Raw genomic sequence first — 21,992 nt, forward strand, 5'->3', positions numbered from 1 at the left:
AGACTCCATCTTGGAGGTCCCTGATTCTTCTCATCCAAGATGTGGGTCCTGATTGCTTTCTCAGCCAATCTGAGGTTATACGTGTGCCTTCAGAGAGGAGAAGCGCTTGCTCCCTATGCTTCAGAATAAGGCTAGCGCGGGAGAAGACATTGCAGGCTTTCCCATCCATCACCATGGGCTTGTCAGTTTGCCAGGACTATTCACAGCTGTCGACTCCCAGTGGGTACTTAGCAGTCATTATTATGGGTCATCAGCTGAATGCAGAGGGCATCTCAGAATAAACATAGTAGTTATCATTAATTAAGTGCAGAATCAGAATGGTTTTATGCTGTTCCCCCAGCACTGTAGTACCTGCTGAATAAGGTACGTATCTTTGGTATACATAGTGGTTTCCCAGTTGGCCTTAAGGGTATGTGGGTGGTGGTGGTAGTGGTGGTGTGTGTTTAACTTTTAAATCATCTTATACATTATTTTTTGATCCTTTCTTCTGTGGGTAAAAATACTGGTAATGATTTTGATGTACTCTTAATAATGTTCTTTCAGTCACTATGCTGTCTGTAAAAAAGTCCCATGCAGCTGTCAGAGATGGCAGCGTAATTACAATAATTCTGTAATTGTGCTCTTTAGAGCTTTACCGACAGCAGGAGGAGATGATGGGGCAGGCGTGCTTCTGCCCATGGTGCTGGCTCCCACACCTTCTGCCTTCTCCTGAACCAACCCACACCCTGTTGGAGATAAAATTTCCGAGAATCATACTTCCTAATGGCATAAGAAAGTGCAGTACTTTCATATTCCATATGAATGAGTCGCTGAGGAGACTGACATATTTTAGTGCAGAAAATGATTACCTTTCCATTTGTATCTTAGCTGCTATTTTGGTGGTGATTATCCAGGGAATTTCTAACAATAGCATACCTTCTTTTTAACCAATCTGTGATAGTGAGCTTGATCTTTCATCCTTCACCATTAACACATTAGGTGGAACCAAGGAAATGAAATTCCTGAGCTTATAGGCAGTGTGCAGACATATAAGGGCAATTTCATTTGATTCTGATACTTTCCTGTTAGTGATCTGGTGGAAGGAAGAAAATAACAAGTCCTTGGGTTTTCAAATAGAATAGAGGTTCTGTTTCTGGATTATGTACAGGAGCAGAATCTCCAGTGCTATTGTGTATTTAATGGGCTCAGTTCACTTGCTCATAGTGAATATTTCATCCTTCTACATGGAAACAAATCTTGTACCCGTTCTGAAGCACTTGTTCAAGCCCTTTCTCTTGGTGTTTTTTTGGGCAGGAGATCTGATAAAACAAGGGGAATTCACTTAGCTATTCCTAACATCTCCACGGTGTTAGGAAGTCTCAGTGAGAACTGAAATTTAGCTTCAAAATGCAGCTAAGGAAACCATAGATTCTTCTTTCCTCTCTCCATTTTCTTAATGCATCAAACAGATAAGAGTTTTAGCCTGTGCAGCCTTGGTAATGAGGAAGTTAACCAGTGCAAAGAGTTTCATTTATTTATTTGTTGATGCTATCTTAGGAAAAACCAAGCAGATTGATGCCATGGTTTTACTCTTTTAGAAAGTGCTTATTCATTTCCTACATAAAGGTGGACTTACTGACCTTTGTATAATGATAATCAAATTTCTAGGCATTAGAATTTTTTTCTTGATTTGTGATGAGGCTTCAGAAGTGAACTATGAAAACCTTTTTGAATGTTATTTACATTTTTATGAAATGAGAATATCAGTGTGGTTAATAGCTAGGAGCAGAACTCATTTTTCTTATTTGAAGTTAATTGATTTCTTTAGGAATCCACCCTATTACATTTGTGACATTTTATAACCTACATAAGTGGTTCGCCTGAACTATCTTATAACAAATGAATAAATAAAGACTCTGATCATGGTAATAAAATGAGTTGTTTTTGCGCTAGGATCATTTTGTTTCTTTGGGTTAGTTTGTGGTGAGCAGTATTTTAGGGGACCTTTGATGTATATATATAGTTTTGATATCAACTGACATTGACAAGTTTCTATACAAAGTAATTCCATTTCAGATATTCTTCATATAACTAGGAAAAACATACATTTTCAAATAACCTATTACATTTAACTATCATAAAATATTGTTTAAGTTGACATATTCTAGTGGTTCTATTATAAATAGTTCTAATAAAATTTGTTCCTTGTCCTTCTAAGGGAAATGGATTTTACCCTGTGTGTGTGAGAAAAGAGATTAAAAGTGACAGCTTTAGGATTTTAGAATGTGTTGTTTGGAATTCATTCAGTCTCAGGAACATAAGAGAGCATTCAGTAACTGCAAGCTATTCAAAAATGAAGATTTTTCAAGTCTAAGGGGAGAGTGCAGAACACCTCACAAGGTACTAAGTAGGTGTTTAATTAATGGCCAATGGTTGAAGTACCAGATATTCTAAATCTTTTTGTTGGGCATCTTAAAAATGATTTTCTTCCTCCTTTAAAAAAAGCCCTAGAAATCTAGTGTAGTTGAACTATTTCTTAAATAACATTTACTTAGCGCTCAGCACTGAAGAGAATGAATGAAAGGTCCTTAATTAGAATCTGTTTCAAAGTTCATATTCTCCATTCCACCTTGACCTCCACTTCAATCCAGGAAGTGTTTACATTTTCAGCTTTGCTATTTCCTGCAGGGAAATTTTTCCTTTTACATCTGGTTTTGTCACCTCTGTAGGCCTAGCTCATCTCTCTTCTGTTGAGTGCATTCAGAGGCCAGGCTGCAGGCCCTGGAGCTGATGGTCAGGGAGACCTGAGATAGCCTGTCCCGCCCGCGCTGCTGAGCTGTGCACAGGAGGAACGTGTGAGAGGAGATGGTGCAGGCAGCACCCAGGGGCCAAGTGCAGACAACTCACTGCTCCTGTCCATCGTCCTGGCCTTCCTCAAGCACACTCCGCTGAGTCGCTTCTCCTCTTTGTCCTTTCTCAGTTCCATTTGCTCTTTGTCTTTGGACATTTGTAGTTTCCAGATGTAGATGAGGAAGAGGAAGAAGTCAACCCACAGTCACGACCTGGGCCAGCCGTGGTTGGGATGCCCCTCCTCCTTCTCTGTCCCTTCCCATTGCCTCCTGTCGCATCAGATTGTATTTGTTTTGGTGTTGCTCTCCGTTTCTCTGTGGGTAAATTCCACACTTTGATTATCACACACGTGTGCAACTTTATTTTTCTTTATGATGCTACATTTTTTAGGAACAATTTTTTTTACCTTTAGAAAGAATTCTGCAGTAATTTAAAAAGTGAGGATGCTTTCAATATCTGCTTTATATGTATATATATATAATTTTTTGAAAGGCAGAGTGAGAAAATAGAGATCTTCCATCTACTGGTTGATTCCTCAAATGCCTTTGCAAATCAGGAATGGCCAAGCTGTGCTCATGTTAGTGGCCCAGCATCTGACTCTCACCTCCTACCTACCAGGCTGTGTGGCAGCAGGCAGCTAGAGTCAGCAGCGGAGCTAGGACTTGAACCCCTGAGCTCTAATATGGGGCACAAACGTCTCAAGCTGCCACTAGCATCCATCCTGGAATTCAGTTTCTTTAAATAAACACTGGAAAATGTCTGCTCTGGGTCACTTACTGCATTGATTTCATGGATTGCAGATGACCATGAAAGATTAAGGGCTTATACTCTTTTTTTTAAAAAAGATTTATTTATTTTTATTGGAAAGGCAGATATACAGAGAGGAGGACAGACAGAGAGGAAGATCTTCCATCCAATGGGTCACTCCCCAAGCAGCCGCAATGGGTGGAGCTGAGCCAATCTGAAGCCAGGAGCCAGGAACTTCTTCCCGGTCTCCCACACAGGTGCAGGGTCCCAAGGCTTTGGGCCATCCTGTACTGCTTTCCCAGGCCACAAGCAGGGAGCTGGATGGGAAGCGGGGCTGCGAGGATTAGAACCGGTGCCCATAGGGGATCCTGGGCATGAAGGAGAGGACTTAGCCACTAGGCTATCGCATCGGGCCCAAGGGCTTATACTCTTAAAAAATAAAAGGAACATTTGTTTATGTTTATTGGAAAACAGATTTACAGAAAGGAGGAGAGGCAGAGAGAGAAAGATCTTCCATCTTCTGGTTTGCTCCCCAAATGGCCATAACAATCAGAGCTGAGCTGATCCAAAATCAGGAACCAGGAGCCTCTTCTGAGTCTCCCACATGAGTACAGGATTCCAAGGATTTGTTCCATGCTTCACTGCTTTCCCAGACCTTAAGCGGGGAGCTGGATTGGAAGTGGAACAGCTGTGACACAAACTGGCACCCATGAAATGCTGGTGCATTCAGATGGAGGTTTATCCAATTGAGCCATCACTCTTTGGAGCAGGACAATACTGTACCTGCATGACAGCTGATCTTAAACAAGGAGGTAAGGTTCAGGCACCAATTAATAAGAACAGCTGCGACAGAACAGATGGTAGATTGTGGAGACATCTAGAGAGAGGATATGTTATTACTTCATATGAGGAAGAATTTCAGTGACAACTACCTGTATCTGCCAATGGATTACCAATCCTGATCTTAATGCAGGCAGTGTGATACATTCTAAAGTGGGAATGTGCAAGGATTCTGTGAAAGTACCCAGGAGAGAGTCCTGTTCTAGACTTCTGGATGCACTGGGACAGAGGTCTGTGAACATTTCCTGGGAGGAATGATCATGTCTCAACATAAAGAATAAGCCACAGTTCCCTTGATGGGGTGTGGGTGGAACCTTAATTGAGCGTGTGAAGCTATATTCTGTGTGTGTGCACTTCACCATTCCTGGCACAGCAGCTGGAACAGGGGTGTATGTAAATCAGGAGTGTAGGGGTCAGGACCCTAAAAGGTTTTAAGAGAGAGATTATTTTTGAGGCTGTGAGTTGGACAGACCTTGGAGGGGCAAGAGTGGACAGAGTGAGGTGGTTATTGCTACTCTCTACGAACAAATCATGAGGTCCTAGCTAGGAAGGGGACGGATAAGAAATACTGGGAAAACCGAAATTCTCAGTGATGATTGATTGAATGTAGATTATGGAGAACAGGCATGAAATAAGGTTTCTGATTTGGATCTTGGGGACAATGATCCATTAACTAAGGTAGGAAATTAACAGGTGGAAGAAATTTACCTTGGTAAACAGGCTTAATTTAGCTTGGCTCATACTGAGCTGAGACACATGTTAATTAGCATAGTCTAATAGAAGTTTTAATTTTTCATTCACTCAGAACAAAAATGAGCACCCCTGGTTGGCAGGCAGCTCTGTTCTGTGCAGTAATCCAGGGAAGGATTCCTTCTGTCTCATTGCTGTATTGTGGTCACCTTGGAATTTGCAGAAAGCCAGAGCACATACAGGATTGTTCTTGGAAGACTTTATGGCCCAGCCCCAGAAGTGCAGTGTTCATCTATCACTTTTACCCACTTTCCCTGGGCCTCAGCTAATGCATGAGACCTAACCTCACATCCAGGAATATTGGAAAATGCAGCCAAACTAAGAGCCCAGGAATAAGACAGAAGGATTCGAGCCATCAGCAAAGGGGCTGGTGCCAAGGTGTAACTGACAAGCTTTTGAAGTAACTGAGACTTAGAAGAGAGGTGAGCTAGAAGTACCTTTTTAAGGTGTCATCAGAGATAGTGCTGTTTGTATCCAGAGAGTAGAACCATAGGAGACCAGAGCAGTAGACCAAGGCCGTAGTGCTTCGTGTGGCTAATTTCCAGAGGAGACATGGGGAAGAAGATGCTAGAAAGGAACGTGGTCTCCAGAGGAACAGGCAGATCCAGCACAGGATCGCATCATGGAAACACATCATTCAAGAGCCTTATGGAACAAGTGCAAAACACCTGCAGTGGATGCGTTCAGGAGTGTGGTTAACCCCTAAGGGGCCCACTTCTTCATTAACTGTTGAAGAGCCACGGGGTTTCAGTCCGGGTGGGATGCCAGTGACACAAACGGAGGCTCCACCATGTTGGTATTGACCCTTAGTTTTTGTTTTGACACCAAATGTGTAAAACAGAAGAGAAGAAATATCCTATGATTGAGGTATCGCCACAACACTAAGGCAAGTTGTCCATCTTTTATTCTCCTCAAAGAAAGGAATTAGGACTTGTTTTTTGTTTAAAGGAATGCTACTGATATCCTTCTTAGTTTCTTTGACTCTAGTAAGGAACATGTGTAGAGGCACTTTCTTTCTCAGGCTTCCTAATGAGGAAGCCAGAAATAAACAGGCTTATATTTGGGTCAAGGTGGGACTTGATGTCCTAGGGTTTAATATGGAGCCACAAGCCCTAGTTTTATTAATAAATCACTCCACAGTTATCTTTCCTTTTTTACTTCTATTCACATTTTCCACTGTGGCACATAGCATTACTTGAAAATGCTCTAACATTGTTTCTATATATTACAAATTGTTTCTCGCTGAAGACTAGAATACTTGAAGGTAACAAATTTCTGGAAATGAGTCATTGCGCTTTGTACTAAAGATAAAAGTGGTGGCAAGAATGATTGTCAGTGTGTTTTATATTTTAAATAGCATTTCACAGAAGTGTTCAAATGAATCCATTTTATATTTTTGTAAAATCCTTAAAAATATCACTGAAGGTCATGTTTAGAATTTGAATTAATGTTTTTTTCTCTGTGAGTGCATTTTAATATTTGTACTTTAATGTACTGGGTTTTTAATGCTATTGCCTTAAGAGTTTCACTTTATTTACTTTGTATTTTACATTAGGAAATGGGATCAGAGTATGTGAATATGTTGAAAATGCTGGTTTTAATTTAAATCTGTCTTCTAGAAAAAAGATAGATGGTGATATTCACCTTCTCTGATTCTCATGTTGGTTCTTGGTACATATTTGTGTATTGAGGGTAATACTTGAATCAGTGTTAAGTCGGGAAAGTCGTGGAGTACTGGTGTCGTAGACAGGCAGCATTTCTCATTCATTGTATTGCAGTATTCTCTCTGTACTTGATAAGAGGGTCAGTCCTTTACTGCACAAGGGATGAGTCGATTGAGAAATGAGCGCCCAGCGCACATCTGTCCATCATGCGAGATAGAATATATTACAGAGCTAAAGTTGCACTATGCAAGGTATGTGTTTGCTGGTGAGATTTTAGAGAAAGCCTGCTTGTGTCACGCTGGCCTAGACACCCTTCTTCTTGATAGGCCCCCTCCCCTCTGTATCACCACCCCTCTTGTGACTTATTTAAAGGAAACCTTCCTGTTTTCCCAGTCTCTCAGTTTGCATGTTGAATAGTATGTTGGGTCTGGGGAGAAAGATAAAGATAACTCTTAAGTCTATCTATTTCCATTGTTCCTTGAACTGGTGATGCTGTCTCTCATCTCACTCTCTCACAAATTCAGCTACTTAGCAAGTATACTGTGCCTCTGCAAAGTGTGGCACATGTAGGCAGACAGAAAATCATGGTGCTTAGAAGAATATTTACATCTAGTCACTGACCTCAAGGAGCAACAGTAAAGTGTCCCTGTCCCCCAATACCCTCCTTGCTTTACTGCTGTAGTGTTGAGTTTTCATTCCCCACTTTTAATTATATCCCTTCCTTCTGTTTCAGTTGAATACCAAATCATTTTAGCAGTGACTAGTTACTGTAACAGATAAGTCTTCCAGTACCAGTGGCATTGCACCCTTTATGTTTATTTATAACACACATTAAGTAGTTCAAGGCAGATCTGATTAAGCCTTGCTATGTGTAGTCAGTTAAAGACCCAGACCAAGGGAGATTCAGCCGATGTTGACATCGAGATTGCAGAAGGTGAAAGAACACAAAAGATCACGTGTTACAGATTCTTATAGATCAGAGTTTGAGAAATCACAGTTGTCTTCCTTTAGAACACTGGAACTTAGGCACATGGCTACACCTGACAGTAATGGAGAGACGGGCAATGTCAGCAGTAAGATCTCGAAAGATCTCTAGGATCTGCTAAGGTGGCACGAAGAGTGATGAAACGGCTCACTCACATCACAGTGAGTGCCCTATGGGACACCATTTTTTTTGTCTACTGGTGTGGCCAGAATGATTTATCTTCCACTAGTAATTGATTTTGGAATCAATCTTTGGACATCTGAAGAAATCCCTTGGAAACTGAAGAAACATTTTCTTTTGTTTCCAATGTAATGAAAACCAAATGTTTGAAGGCTTGCCTGTTGAGCTGCCACGAAGATTTCCATCAGGAGATTCTGTTGTTCTTCGCTTTGCAGTATTGCTCTGTCAACCTGGCAAGCTGGCTGGAAACTCTCTCATTGTGAACCCTGTCCTGAACCTCATCCTTCCGTCCTTGTTTCCCCAGGTATTTAGCAGTTGCCTCCCCGGTGTTTTTCTAGAACTTGAACATTCCTATATTAGTTTAATTTACTTATACAGATACTTCTAATGGAAGGAGAGGGAGAAAAGGAAGGAAGGAAGAAAGTGTAAAGCTACAATTCACTGTGGTCACATTATATATTGTGTAATGTGAGGGTATGGGGAAAAGGTACTTTGGGAATGAGGAAGAAATGAATCCCTGAATCCCTGTTATAGGGGAAGGAAGTTTTGTCCAAGTTTCCCTGCATGCTTTTCTTTCCCCATACAGTGAGCTTTTGAGTATACACCCTGACTCCAAGTTTATACTCAGCATTCAGTAGTTAGACTTATTGAATGATAATATAAATGAACATTTCTATAAACATTACTTAGTACTTTGGGTGTTTTGTCCCTGCTTCATGGTGGATTAACAAGCCAGATTGCTGGATTTCTGCATTTCTTGATCTTGGAAACACATACTGAAGTATCATAAGAGAGCTTTGGATGTTTCAGTATCTATAATATGCAGCTAAGACATATGACCCTTTGAATGAGTGATGAAGTGATGAAGGCTTTTCATTTCTATTGAGACAAGCAAAAATATTTAATGTAAAGAAAGTGGTTTTTCCATCATGTTTTATAATACCTCATATTCCTGCCAGCGCAATATCTTGTGCCCAGTAGGCACTTTATGAATATTTTTTAAGTTCCTGTGATTTAAATGTTTACATTAGATTTACCTAAATCAGACAAGCTTCCTGTTACAAAGCTGTTTTAAGTTTTTACCTATGTAATCACTGAGGGGACAAGAGTTGCCTGTAGCATATTTTAAATCAAGAAATTTTTTAACATACTCACTAACCCCCTATAGCCTTTGCCCAAGGGTGCTGTATGTGGAAGCTGAGGCTGTCTGCATATTGATAGCATTACAAGTTGTGATGTGTTGTAATGGAGCAGGTGAATGTCTTTGGATGTTCTAAAACTCATAATTTAATATTAGAGTTTATGATATTCATTGCTTCCATCTCTTCCTAATCCATACTTCATATCATAAAAATGTCAATGCATTGTGCAGAAATAGTGACTTGATGCCCAAATGATTAAAGTTGCAGTTGACTAAAGATGAAGACATTGTTTACACAAGTTTAAAATCGCTGCTTTTCACATGCATATACTGCTTCAGCACAGACTTCCCTATCTGAAATCAGGCTCATTCTGTTCCCTCACTGCTTACTGCCTGGCACGCCTTCACCCATGGCCACTGAAGCCTGTCTTATCTGGTGGTAGGCTCCAAACCACCAAGATATTGTGGCTATCTACTTCTTACCTATATGCCACTTATCTAGTTAATGTTCACGCTGTATATTGCATTGACTTCTAAATCATCTCTGAAATAATGGCATACAAGATCGTGTTTCAAAGCCTGAGGTTGAGGCTGTATTTTCTACTCTCCATGTAGCTCTGAAATTATAGGAAGTGAGCTGTGAACCTTTTAAGAGTATACCATCAAATCATCAAGAGGACTTGAACCAAAAAAATTCTTTAAGGAGATTGTAAAGTTAGAAGATATTCCCCTTCACTGTACTTGAGGAAGAATTTATTTCATCACCTCTGGAAGCATTTGCTTTTCTAAAACTCTGTAACTAGGAGACAGAATAGACAGTGGGAATTTTTGAGTATGTGAAGCATAGAAGGTGGTTGGCAAGTGTATAATGAATGAGGGGCTGGACAGCTGAGCAGAAATAGAAAGATAATATTGAAAGGATCCTGAAATCTCTGTCTATTTCCTGCTTTTGCTTAACAGGAATATGTTTTACATTTTTTATTTTTTCAAGAGCAAGTTCAAAGCCAGGTGTTAGATACACCTTTTGTATTAATCATCGCTAGAGAAACACCATTAGTGCCTCATCCTACTACCTAATGGCACTTAATTCTGTAAGAAATCCAAGAGAGTGCCTTAGGTTGTACGTAATTGAAGACTCAGTGGTGTCAATTATGTGTTTTAAAAAAGGAATGAATGTCAGAGGTATCTGGATTTGATTTGATATTTTTGGAATGGTAATAATGTACCAGAACTCTGGAAAGGTTGTTAATTTTTTGTTTCACCCAGTGGTTGTCTTATTGCAAATATGTCATTGACAAAACCATGTGAGCCTCACTTGATAGAAGTTATATCATCCTGAACTTTATCCTCCTATCATAAAATAATAGGTTTTTCTATAACACAAAATATTAGCACACCAGACTTACTTTACAATATTAAGCATTGAAGGCAAATGAGTTTTTTTGTGAATTATTCCAGGGGCTTAGTCTTACAAGATGATTTACAAACTGTTGTTTCTGTTTTGTAGGGGAAGATGGTGAAAGGAATGGGTGGTGCTATGGATTTGGTGTCCAGTGCCAAAACCAAAGTGGTGGTCACCATGGAGCATTCAGCAAAGGTAACATGTTTTCTGCTCACAATCTGCCAAAAACCAGTACACGAGGTTACCCAAATGTGGTTTTTATTGATTTCTTTGGCTCTTTCAAAGTGATAGCATTTCTGATAGAGAAAAGAATGACAAATAAGGCAGTTACTTATTATTATCTAATGACTCAATTCTGAGAGATGCCAATCATCCCGGCTTATTTTGCATGGTTGCCTGTATCCACATTGCAAGTAAAAGCTCTAATGTGTTCACAGGCAGTGCTACGAGGTCACTGCAGGTTACTGACTCAGGGTTTGAAGTGAGTGTAGTGTGTAAAGCCTGTAAGCTTGGTTTATAGAAACAGACCTTCAGAGTAACCGCTTGAAGTCACATCACCAGTGGAACTAAAATTAGACCTGGGTGTATCTGAGTTGATGGCCCAGTCTTACAATCATGGAACTTTTAGTTGGGCACTCAGTGTCTCTAAAGCAGGTGAGCTTCATCCCTTTTCTGACCTCAATGCATTGCCTTCGGCTGGATTCGAAAGGTGATGCCTTCTTCATTTTTCTCTGCCTTTTGTTCATTCTCCTTTACTCTTTGTCATCCTTTATTCTTTATCGTTTGTTAGTTTTTAAAGCAGTATCCACTGTCCTCACTCTGAGATCTGCAAATCTGTGTGGAATGGTAGTGTGGTTGTTAAATGGCGCAGCTTTGTGTAAGAGCGTAGAACTGGAAGATTTGCACCTCATTTTGTTTCCTCTGGGAGTTCTGTTACAGGGAGGTGTGCCATGCAATGGTTTGGTTGCACAGCTGCAATGAATATGGATGATCATAAATTGTCTAGTAAACAGTGGGAAGTGAGCAGTGGTGCATCAATGTGGAATAATAGAAACAGAACCAACTCAGGTGACGTCTAAGAGATGCCTCCAAAAGCACCCGAAATGCTTCATTTCTGAGGCAAAATGATGCCAAGCATGCAAATCCAATCCATATTTTTCTGGAACACAATGTCTATTTGGAGAAAACTCCATCTTTTCCTTTTGCTGTTGCTCTACTGTTGAGGCATTGGCACTGAAGTCTGACTGGCTTTGGATTATTTTTGTGCATTGGTTTTCAAAACATTAGGCTTATGTGTAGCAAATTCTTTCTCTTTTCTTCCAGAGTTTTTTTTCCTCCTCAGCTGGAATTTCTGATAGAGGAAAATAAATGATGCCTCAAACTTCTCATTAGAAATTTCATCTTAAGGCTTTCTACAGGCTCAAGACCATATTTTTGCCTTTCTACTTTGTTTCTTCTCTCAGTGGGAAAATTAGCTTTGAATTTTAGATGAGAATTAGCAGTAGGTGTTTTTCACTGGATACTTTTATTTGAACAAACTCACAAAAAATGTACTTGTGGGAGAGTCATTTGTTACAGCAGGTGGAATGGTGCTTGGGACGTCTGCATCTGCTGTGCAGAGCCTGTGCAGAGCCGCCCCTCTGCTCCTCATCTCAGGTTCCTAAGGAATGCCGAGGGAGACCGCGGTGATGTTCCAACTGCCTTGATCACTGCCAGCCGGATTTCGGCAAAGGACTTAAGAGAAAGCAACCCCTGCCCCTCACTGTGCTTGCTTGTAGTACCTCTTCCCTTTCTTCTGGCTTGCACTAGTGGTCTCTGGGCTTTATCTGGATGCATGGCAGCTGAGTGACAGGCTGCATTTCCCAGGCTTCCTTGCCCATGAATGCATCACCCCTGCCCAGCTTGGGACAGGGAAAAAATACACACTCTCTCTCTCTCTCTCTCTCTCTCTCTCACACACACACACACACACACACACACATATACGCACATATATTTTATATATATACATATATGTGTGTATATATGTGTGTGTATGCACATATATATATACCCATATATAAAAATTTAATTACTTATTTGAAAGTCAGAGCTACAGACATAGAAAGAAAGAGAGAGAGAGAGAGAGAGAGAGATTGATCTTTCATATGCTCATTCACCATCTTAGTGGCCAAAGCAAGGAGCTTTATAGAGCTGCCCCATATAGGCAGTAGGGGCCCATGTGCTCAGGCAGTTTGCTGCTGCTTTTCCAGGCCATGAACAGGGAGCTGGATTGGAAGTGGAGCAGCTGGGACTCAAATGCCCAGGTGGGATGCTGGCACCCTTTGAGTTGGTCCTTTAGAGGTTCTCTTAGGAACTCCTCAGAATCCTTCTGTGGCACTTTACACTTCTCTTCATGCTCTTTAGATATCACCTCCATTTTGGGCATCATTTACTTTGCACTCCATGGCAAAGTAGTTATTTTGCCCACACTGAGGTGTTCAAAGGACTGTGCTACTCACTCCCTGTTGGACAGCTCTACCTGGTCCACCACACCCTCAGCTGCAGCACATTCACTAGTGAAACCATCACTCTACCCTACATTTGTCCATCACCTTCTGGTCCAACTGGAGGAAACATGGTTTCCCAGCCCATCTGAAGACACCCCTGGTGCCCTGTCTGTCCCCCTCCCTATACCAGATATATGCCCTCTCCTCTATGTTGCTTTTCTCCCCTGTGTCATCTGCCCTCTTGCCCCATCTTACACAGATCACTGTTGCAGCATCCCAAAGGCCCCCTGGCTGCTTGACTGGCTCTCTTTCTTGCGATCAATCATACCACTGCCACAGAGATCCCTCTGAAACTAAAGCTAGGTTGCATGATTCCCATTTCAGATCCCGCACTACAGTTAGCACTGCTTGATTTGCCTTTTGCCATCAGTTCTCTATCAGCTGCTCGTCCTTGCCTCCAGACCTCAGTTCTGCTGGGATCTCCACAAACACATCGTGGGGTCTTGTTAACTCTCCCTTTCTGTTCTCCTCACTCTTTGCGCTGGGCTTATACTGACATCTATGGCATTACAGATAAATGAGCAATGTTTTTATGAACTTGCTCATTTAGCGACTTTCATCTTTTATTACAAGTCACCAAATGAATATTCTTCTAGGATTTGCCTTGAAAACGTACTTGAAATGCATAATGGCGACGAAAAGGGGACACAGAGAGAACTTTTCTCTGATTCGCTTTCCAAATGCCCAGGGTAGTTTTGGTCAAAGACAGGAGCTCAGAACTCCATTCAGACCTCCCACAGGGTATCAGCCTACCTGCTATGTGGTAGCCACAGGAAACACAGAGGATCACTTCCTTCAGACAGCTCAGAGTCTGATGGGAAGAAAGTTATGGAAATCAGCACTCAAGACAGAAAGGTGTACAAAACAGTGTGCAGAGTCCAGGGCAGAGCACAAGAAGGGCTTCCCATGGGATCCAGGGAATATTTAGGGAGACCTAAAGGATGGGGCAGGGTCTGAATGGGACTAACGGTTTGTAGTCAGTAAGGGAACAGACCCTGGGTTTGAAGAGGACAGTGGTATTGTCAGTGAATAATTTCCATGGTCAGAGAGCAAACGGAGAGGAGTTAGGTGGAAAAAATACACACATACATATACACATACACACAAGCTACTCTTCATGTGGATTCCAGAGTAACTTTTTAAAGACGCATATGGGATGTCATTTTTTCCTCCTTTTGAAACCCTCAGTGGCTTCCCATTTACTTAAGCTCCAACTTCAGAGTTCTGATCATGTCTCTAAGGCTTAAATGGTTTGCCAACTTGACCCCCCATCCCCTCTCTTGCCCATTGAGTATTTACTTCACTTCCTGAAGCCTCTGGAACATTTTAAGTACAGCCATACCTCAGAGCCTTCACACTTATAATTCTCTGTGTGTAGATATCTCTCCCCAGACATCACTCCATTCAGTTCACCCAGGCTCAAAATACCAGGCACACTTCCTCCAACTACCCTGTTAAACAAAAACAAAATGGAAGTCTCCCTCTTCTGAAAGTCCCTCATCCATCCTCTTCACTTGAATGGGAGCTCAGAAGGGCAGTTCTAAGCACCGAGTCAAGCTGCCCAATATGTACAGGGTCCACTCCACACTTGCTGAATCCGTTTCTTCTAACAATGATTATACTTGGAGCATGCAGTGACATTTAATCTTTTCTAAGCTTTTATGTGTATTTACAGTCTTCATTTGATCATTCTAATACTTTTATGAGATTTTTTTTTTGCTAAATGTTTCTAGTAATTATCACAACCACTAACAAAAACAAAGAAAATGTTGTATCTTCAGTATTGAGTGCTAGAAATGTATTCCTAAGAGTGTAACTTTCAAAGCAGAAAAGCAAAGACATTCAGTCATAGCTGTCATTTACTGGAAACAAGCAAAGCTTGAGTACCTATTTTTGAGAACATAAATGAGAGCTCTATTTCTAAAACAGGTTTAGCTTTTATTTTTATTCCAGTAGGAGGTCTGGATTCTGAAGGTATGAAAAGAATCATAATTATATTGTTGTGAAGTTGAGAATAAAATCTTTGTGAATCATTTTCTGATTTAGTCCAAGCTGTGTTTGATAGCATTCCAGATTTCTACATGAAACCCAAATTATTTCATCTTGTCTTTATTTTTTGTGGAGGGGATTAGGAAAAGTAAATGTTTATTAATCCTATTTCAGATGAGATGCATTTCTGAAAGCCAACAAATCATTTCTTTGGAAACATTCTTAAAATGTTTTTCAGCAATGTTGAAAAATATCCCTAAATATTTTTTTGTTATGATAATTCATAACAATAGTTTTAACTGGTGTACTTGTTTTCATTTTAAAAGCTTTTTTTCCCCCATAGTAGTTGGTTTAATTAGTTTGCATAGTGGCCAGGTCCTGTTTGGCGGGGGTGGGGTGGGGTAGGGAATCACCTTTGAAAAAAATACATGTTTTTGTCTTTTTGGTTCTCATTTATGATGGGAATGTTTGAAAATGCCTGTTAGAATGTATGTGTGTAAAGGGGAAGGGCAGAACACAATGCAGTAACCAATAAAGCTTGTAAAGTGTTATATGGAATTTAGTTAATGATTTGGTACATGGGTATCCCTATTGAAGACGGAGAGCAAAGCTGGTGTTAAGAGCATCTTGAAGCACCACAACACTTGGTAAATGAAAAGAGAGAACACTGCCTACTCATCCTAGGGCTTTGCTGTCAGAGGGTGGAGCTCAGAGGATGCAAGTCCTACAGAGGTAGCAATGGTTCAGCCAGTATAGGGATATCTCTGCTGTGTTGATAAAAGGGGACCCTTCTGTCCTAAGGTGTCAGAACTCTGCAGATGAAGTTCAGGGGGTGGCTTGTTGTGACCGTTGTCTGATTTGGCCCACTTCCCCCTTGAGAATGCTCCCATAACCACAAACTATCAACACAGCACATAAAACAGTTAATGGTAATAGTAAATGTTCTCTACTTCTGAGTTAGTTGTCTCGCCAGAAGTTCTACTTGGTTTGTGTGTAAAATATTTCACTTCAGCATTGAGGTAAGTGAAGAGAATGAAGGGCCTGGGCCGAAGACAGTCCGACCCTGGTATATGTTGTAGCAAGTCCTCTAAAAGCTTGCTTTGGCTTCCTTGTGCCATCAGAGAATTAAATATTGTCAGTATTTATAGCCTGGCTCTTTGGCAGCTTATGACAAACCTTGAAGCTTGAGAGAAGGAGCAAATGGAAGAGATACTATAACTATAATTCACCATGTTCCCCTTTCTATTTAACATTGGTATGCTTTCACTGAGGAGTCTCTGCTTCTTTTGGCCATGCCGTTGCCTATCTCCTCAAAGTGTTGCAAGCTCCTTGACATACCTCTGCTAGCCATGATTCTGCTAGTGAGCTCCAAGGCTCTGAGAATGGAAAACTACGTATCTTAAAACTAGAAACCACCTTAGGATGGTCCATAAATACTTTATGGTAATTTGTAGCTCCACCCCTGTTGCAGTTCCTTGATTCTGAAATAGTATATATTATATTCCAATGGCTTTGATTGATTACCGTAGTTTGCCTGCAGTTCTTCTCACTGCTGTAGACAAAGGTGAGTGGTCTCCCCCTTCAGTAAGCTCAGAGTCTAGGGAAAGGGATGGAAGGTCAGCAGTTTGATGTGTGGTGAGAAAAGGAAGTAGAGAACCAGTGTCCTCTCTCCCTGAGCCAAGTCCTAAAGAGTCAGAATGGCACTGCCATTCTGAGGTGATGGAATACATGTTCCAGGTAGCAGGTGACATGCATAAAAGGTTTAATGGTTTGGTCCTATTAGGAACAACCAACTGCTACAAGTTGTGCCTTTTCTGTAGTTGGCCTCTGGAGGTGTTCTGGAGAAGGTGCTTCAAGGGAGAAAATATGTGTATATGTATATATTGGTATATATGTATATATATTTCCGCTTATAAGAAGCATTTAACAGAAGAGATAAGCATAAAATAAGATTTCATATGTGTATAAAGCCAGAGCTTTAAGAAATGCTTAGCTGCCTTAGGTAAATGAAATGTTGACATCAAATCCAAAAATCATTCTGCTGTGAAAAAGAGAATTTGTTATTCGGAATTAAGTTCATTGTGATTACACAAAATGTATTGTTATAGCAAAGGGATTTATAATCATTTAACTAAAGTTGTTTCTGCAGAATTTGGGCTGCAGAGATCAATCAGACATCAAAATGAATGAAAGAGATCAGCATAAAGCAAGCAATAGAAAGTAGTGGGGCCCTAAGTCGTTTAAAAAGAACATGATGAATTACCCACACAGTCTTGATTGGGTGAAAAAGAAGAAAAACAATGCAAACTAGGGAAGCTGGAGGAAAGGGATTGAGGTACTAGGTGAACTTAGGATGAAGTATGCAAATAAGAGCACCATGAGGTTGGGACTTTCTTGCAATTAGAGCATTTTTAAAACTACCTTTCAGACATCCTTTGCTGGGATAAGAACGAAAGCAGCACAGTGACAAGCATGCCCAGCCCCTAGAACCTGGGATATTTGTACACAGATTCACACTCATCTCTCCCCCAGTTTACTTCGGAACATTCAATTTGATTCCTAACATGGAATCAGGTCAAGAGGCTGAGGAAATTGAAAACTACCCTGCAAAGAATTTGAAGAAACAAGTTAACTATTAAATGGGAAAGCTAAGAGTAAAAAGCTAAGCGCTAAGAGAGCTAAAATCTCTGGACCACAAAGAACTAGCACGCTACATTGCATCTCTTTCAGAGTTTATTTTTAAATGCTAAAATCTCAGCAATTGTTCCTCCTTTGTGAATCACTAATCTATGCAGCTGCCATTACCACCCTGTCAGACTCAGCCCAGCATATTTAGGATAGAGTGTTAAAGTAGGAGTTAGTCATATTTTGGCTTCATAGCTAACCTATTGTTGAATGTTGAAATTGCAACAGTTTTTAATCTTTTTGCATCTCATTTTCTTTTCCCTTGATCTGAGTTATGTCTTAGAGCTCAGTGTGAATGGAATTATCTAGCTGTGCCATTTTACCTGCAGGAATGCAGTGGTGCCAGTTCCCTGAGCAGCCATCTGGCTTGCACCCAAATGTGTGTTGTGCTTTTGTCAGTTTTATGGGTCTCAGTTATTGTGTGTACGCTTTGTTTTCTGCATAATTCAATGTCACATTTCATAAGGGGATCTTAACCCTCCTAAAGGGTTCCTGTTAAGTTACAGAAAGGTTGGAGAATATATAGGCAAAACCACCTAATAAATTCATTGAGTACCTGCTAAGTGCTGGATACTTAAAACTTATTGGAGACTTACAGTGACTGTGTGAGTTAAGGTGTATTGGAGGCAGTGAATGTATCTCCCACAGATGGTGTAGAACAGGGCCGGGTTTTACACATCTGACCTTCACCCCAGTCCACACTCTATAACATTGTGCTATCTATCCTCCTTTTGCAGAGAATGACCTATTAAAAACTTATATTGGTAGGGCATAATTAAGTCTGTCCATGGAACTCCCTGAGTCCCCTAAAATGGAGTCAGCTGTTCATTAAAACCCAAATCACTGGTTTCATACCAGATACAGGTCTTGCTCAAATAATGAGAACAAAGTAAGAGATCCTTGCAGAAAATGTTCTTCAGAGGCTCACCGATTATCTGCCTGGTTTGAAGTCAGGCCTGGAAGTCATTGTAACCTGCCTTGCTGGAGTTTTAGTAGGTGGAAGTAGACTGAAAACTGCACAAATTCTAATACTCATTATTCAGCTGCTTAATTTAGTGTCTGTGACATGTTCAGAACTTGCAATCTGAAAAGGTAAATAGATGTGAGATGACATTTTCTTTGTCTAGCTGTAAATTTTCTTATGCAGTAAGATCTAGAACCGTGTAACTTATTAAATGTTTATCTGTCCATTTTATATGTATTTTGCATTAAAGCTCATGAAGGCACTAGTTTCTTTTTTTGAAATCCATCCAGGATTCGCAGTAGAGTTCTCTCTTACTTTGTCCATGTATATCGTTGCTGAAAACCTACCGAATGATTTTGTGCCTTGGCACTGGCAGAAAAACACAAAACCCCTGTAGTTACTGGTGCATTACTGAGTTAACAGGCCATCACACAGTTATTTTCACTCAAGGCTGAAACTCATTGTCTTTTAGCATATAATTGGTCTAACAACTGTCTAAAAAGGCATATAAAGGCTGTGTAGCATGTACATGGTTAAACAAGCAAGACATCAAGGTGACCAAAGGTGATGGTGACATTTATGTGGTTCATTTGGATCCCAAAGGAAACAATAGAAGCATTTTGCCATTTTTGAGAGATCAGTATCCTAGATTAGCCTTCAGCCTCAGGGAGAGTGTTATTAGGCTCCTGGTGCTTCGAACATATAAAAGGAACTTATGTGTAAGCAGAAGTAAAAGTTAGGAGAGTCAGAGCATCGGGTTTCATGTTCCAGGTGCCTCCCTTGGACACCGCTTCTGCTGAACTGAAAGATGTGAATGAGAAGGGGATCTAATGGGTGAAAACTCGGATTCCACTATTAATTCCCCTTTTTCTTCAACGTTTGAAGGAAGCATACCGTGGCTAAAACTGATGTGAAAAATGTGGATTAGGCAGCTCACTCATTAAGGAGTAAATTGAAGTTCAGACCAACTTCAAGAAAAGCAGATAGCTGGGTACAAAAGTGATTATTGTTGCGTATACTACACTACCAGCACCAGCAGTGGAGTTTCACTTGTATGTTAGGTCTGAGGGAAGTCTACTCTGATCATTGAGTAAACTCCAAATTAAGATGTCTCATTCTGGGAGAATTGAAGATGGTGAAGGGAACTGGAAGAGGAGGGCAGAGAGAGGTCATCATAAGGGAATTAAGTCTTCATCTGCCATAATTTAAAATGTCAGTGGATAAGATGCACAACTGAGCAATCGAGACACTGGGGGGGAGGAGGAGCATTTGCCCTAAGAGTTAATACGTGCATTAAGACACCCGTGTCCTTCACCGGCATGCCTGAGGCCAATACCCAGCTCCTGCTGCAGTGTCTGTCTCCCTGCCAGTGTAGACCTTTGGAGGAAGTAGTGATAGCTCAAGTAACTGGGTTCCTGCCACCCATACGGGACACTTGGATCAAGTTCCAGGCTCCCAACTTCAACAAAGCGCTGCCAGCATGGGAAATTGGGGATTTTCTCTACTTCCCAAATAAATGATCCACGTAATATGTCATCATGCTGGGACAGGTGTTTTCCCCAGTGACTAAAACCTGCATCTCATACCAGCTGCACTTCCAAGTCTTGCTTCCTGCTAATGCAGATCCTGGGATTGCTCAAGTAGTTGAGTCTCTGCAACCCAACTGAGAGACCTGCATTGAGTGCCTTGCTTCTCACTTTGGCCTGGTAAAGTCCTGGCTGTAGCAAGCCACTGGAGAGCAAACCCACATATGATGTTCACCTTACTTCCTAATGAAAATGGAAGTAAATTTTTAAAAAATGATGTACAGTGTCTGGAAGAATCAGAGATAAATGCCAAAAAACATTAAAAACATTTGAATGGATTTCTTTCTAGAGCTTGTGTAAGGATGAGGTAGGTATACAAAGTGCATTTACTTTCTTTGTAAATATTAACCTTTTCCTAGATGTAAACATATAATATATATATTTATTTAAAAAATATTTGTTTTAATTGGAAAGTCAGATATACAGAGAGAAGGAGAGACAGAGCTCTTCTGTCCTCTGATTCACTCCCCCAAGTGGCTGTAATGGCCAGTGCTGAGCCTATCTGAAGCCAGGAGCTTCTTCCAGGTCTCCCATGTGGGTGCAGAGTCCCAAGGTTTTGGATCATCCTACTGCTTTTCCAGGCCACAAGCAGGGAGTTGGATGGGAAGCAGGGCAGCCAGGAAATGAACCAGTGCCCATATGGGATCCCAGTGCTTGCATGGTGAAATGTTTAGCCTTTGAGTCATTTCACCGTGCCCTTAATTTCTGTATTTATTTGAAAGACAGAGACAGAAATTGGATGCAGATTTTCTATCTTCTAGTTCAGTGTCAAAATGCCCACTATAGCCAAGCCAGTTGAGGCTGAAGCCAGGTGCCAGGATTTCAGCATGGGTAAACAACATGCATGGCAGGGACTCAGTTATTGAAGCTGTCACCTGCTGTCCCCAAGGGTGCACATCTGCAGGACACTGGGTAGAAGCAAAACAGCAGGGACACAATCCAGACATCCAAGTGTGACTTAACCACCATGCCAAACACCTCCTGTGCTACTTTTAAACAAAGAAGTATTTGAAAGGAGGACTCATATGAGTTTACCTGTGCTCCTTGTGTCTTTCCTATCCTTGGCAGATAGCTGCTCATGTTCTTTAAGAAGATATTCCATGAAAGGCACAAAAAATAAGCAGAATATGATTTCAAATCACATAGTACAAAGGGATCTGGCTTAAGAGATCATGTCTATGTTGGGAAGCTTCCCAAGCAAATCATGCATGCTTTGGGCTATTCCTTTGGCATTGCCCACTGGTCATTTCAGGGAGAGAAGCTCCTTCCAGAAACAATAAAAGCGTAACTGTGTGAAGACTTTTAAAACAGCCTGCAGTTAGGAGACAACATCTCTAGTCTTTCCTGTTCCCCTATATTTAACACCAATTCTAAGAAACATTTCCTAACCACTATTTTTGATGTTTCTACTTGAAAACAGGGAAATGCACATAAAATCATGGAGAAGTGTACCTTACCACTGACTGGAAAGCAATGTGTCAACCGCATCATTACAGAAAAGGTAAAAACTCCCTTTTTAAAAAATTTCCTCTAATATCTAGCACCACCATTTTTATTTATGAGCATTTTTAGAATTTTTTTGTTACCCTCTCAAAGTGCATTATGTCAGTCGTCTTAGAATTAATTTAGTCTGTGGGTAGAATGAATAAGAAAATTGATGCATTTAGCATTTCTAAATGTA

General features: G+C 40.8%; 1 protein-coding gene across 1 annotated transcript in view; it reads left to right on the forward strand.

The window, feature by feature from the left end:
- The window catches only part of OXCT1 (3-oxoacid CoA-transferase 1), a 130,345-nt gene that overhangs the window by 93,217 nt on the left and 15,136 nt on the right, over nucleotides 1–21,992 (forward strand). Inside the window, exons 14-15 of the mRNA XM_004583674.3 lie at nucleotides 10,644–10,733; nucleotides 21,732–21,812. Coding sequence (XP_004583731.2) covers nucleotides 10,644–10,733; nucleotides 21,732–21,812 — 171 coding nt within the window. The remainder of the gene's footprint in view (nucleotides 1–10,643; nucleotides 10,734–21,731; nucleotides 21,813–21,992) is intronic.

This window comes from Ochotona princeps, chromosome 23 (assembly GCF_030435755.1).
Source record: "Ochotona princeps isolate mOchPri1 chromosome 23, mOchPri1.hap1, whole genome shotgun sequence".
NCBI classification, from domain to species: domain Eukaryota; kingdom Metazoa; phylum Chordata; class Mammalia; order Lagomorpha; family Ochotonidae; genus Ochotona; species Ochotona princeps.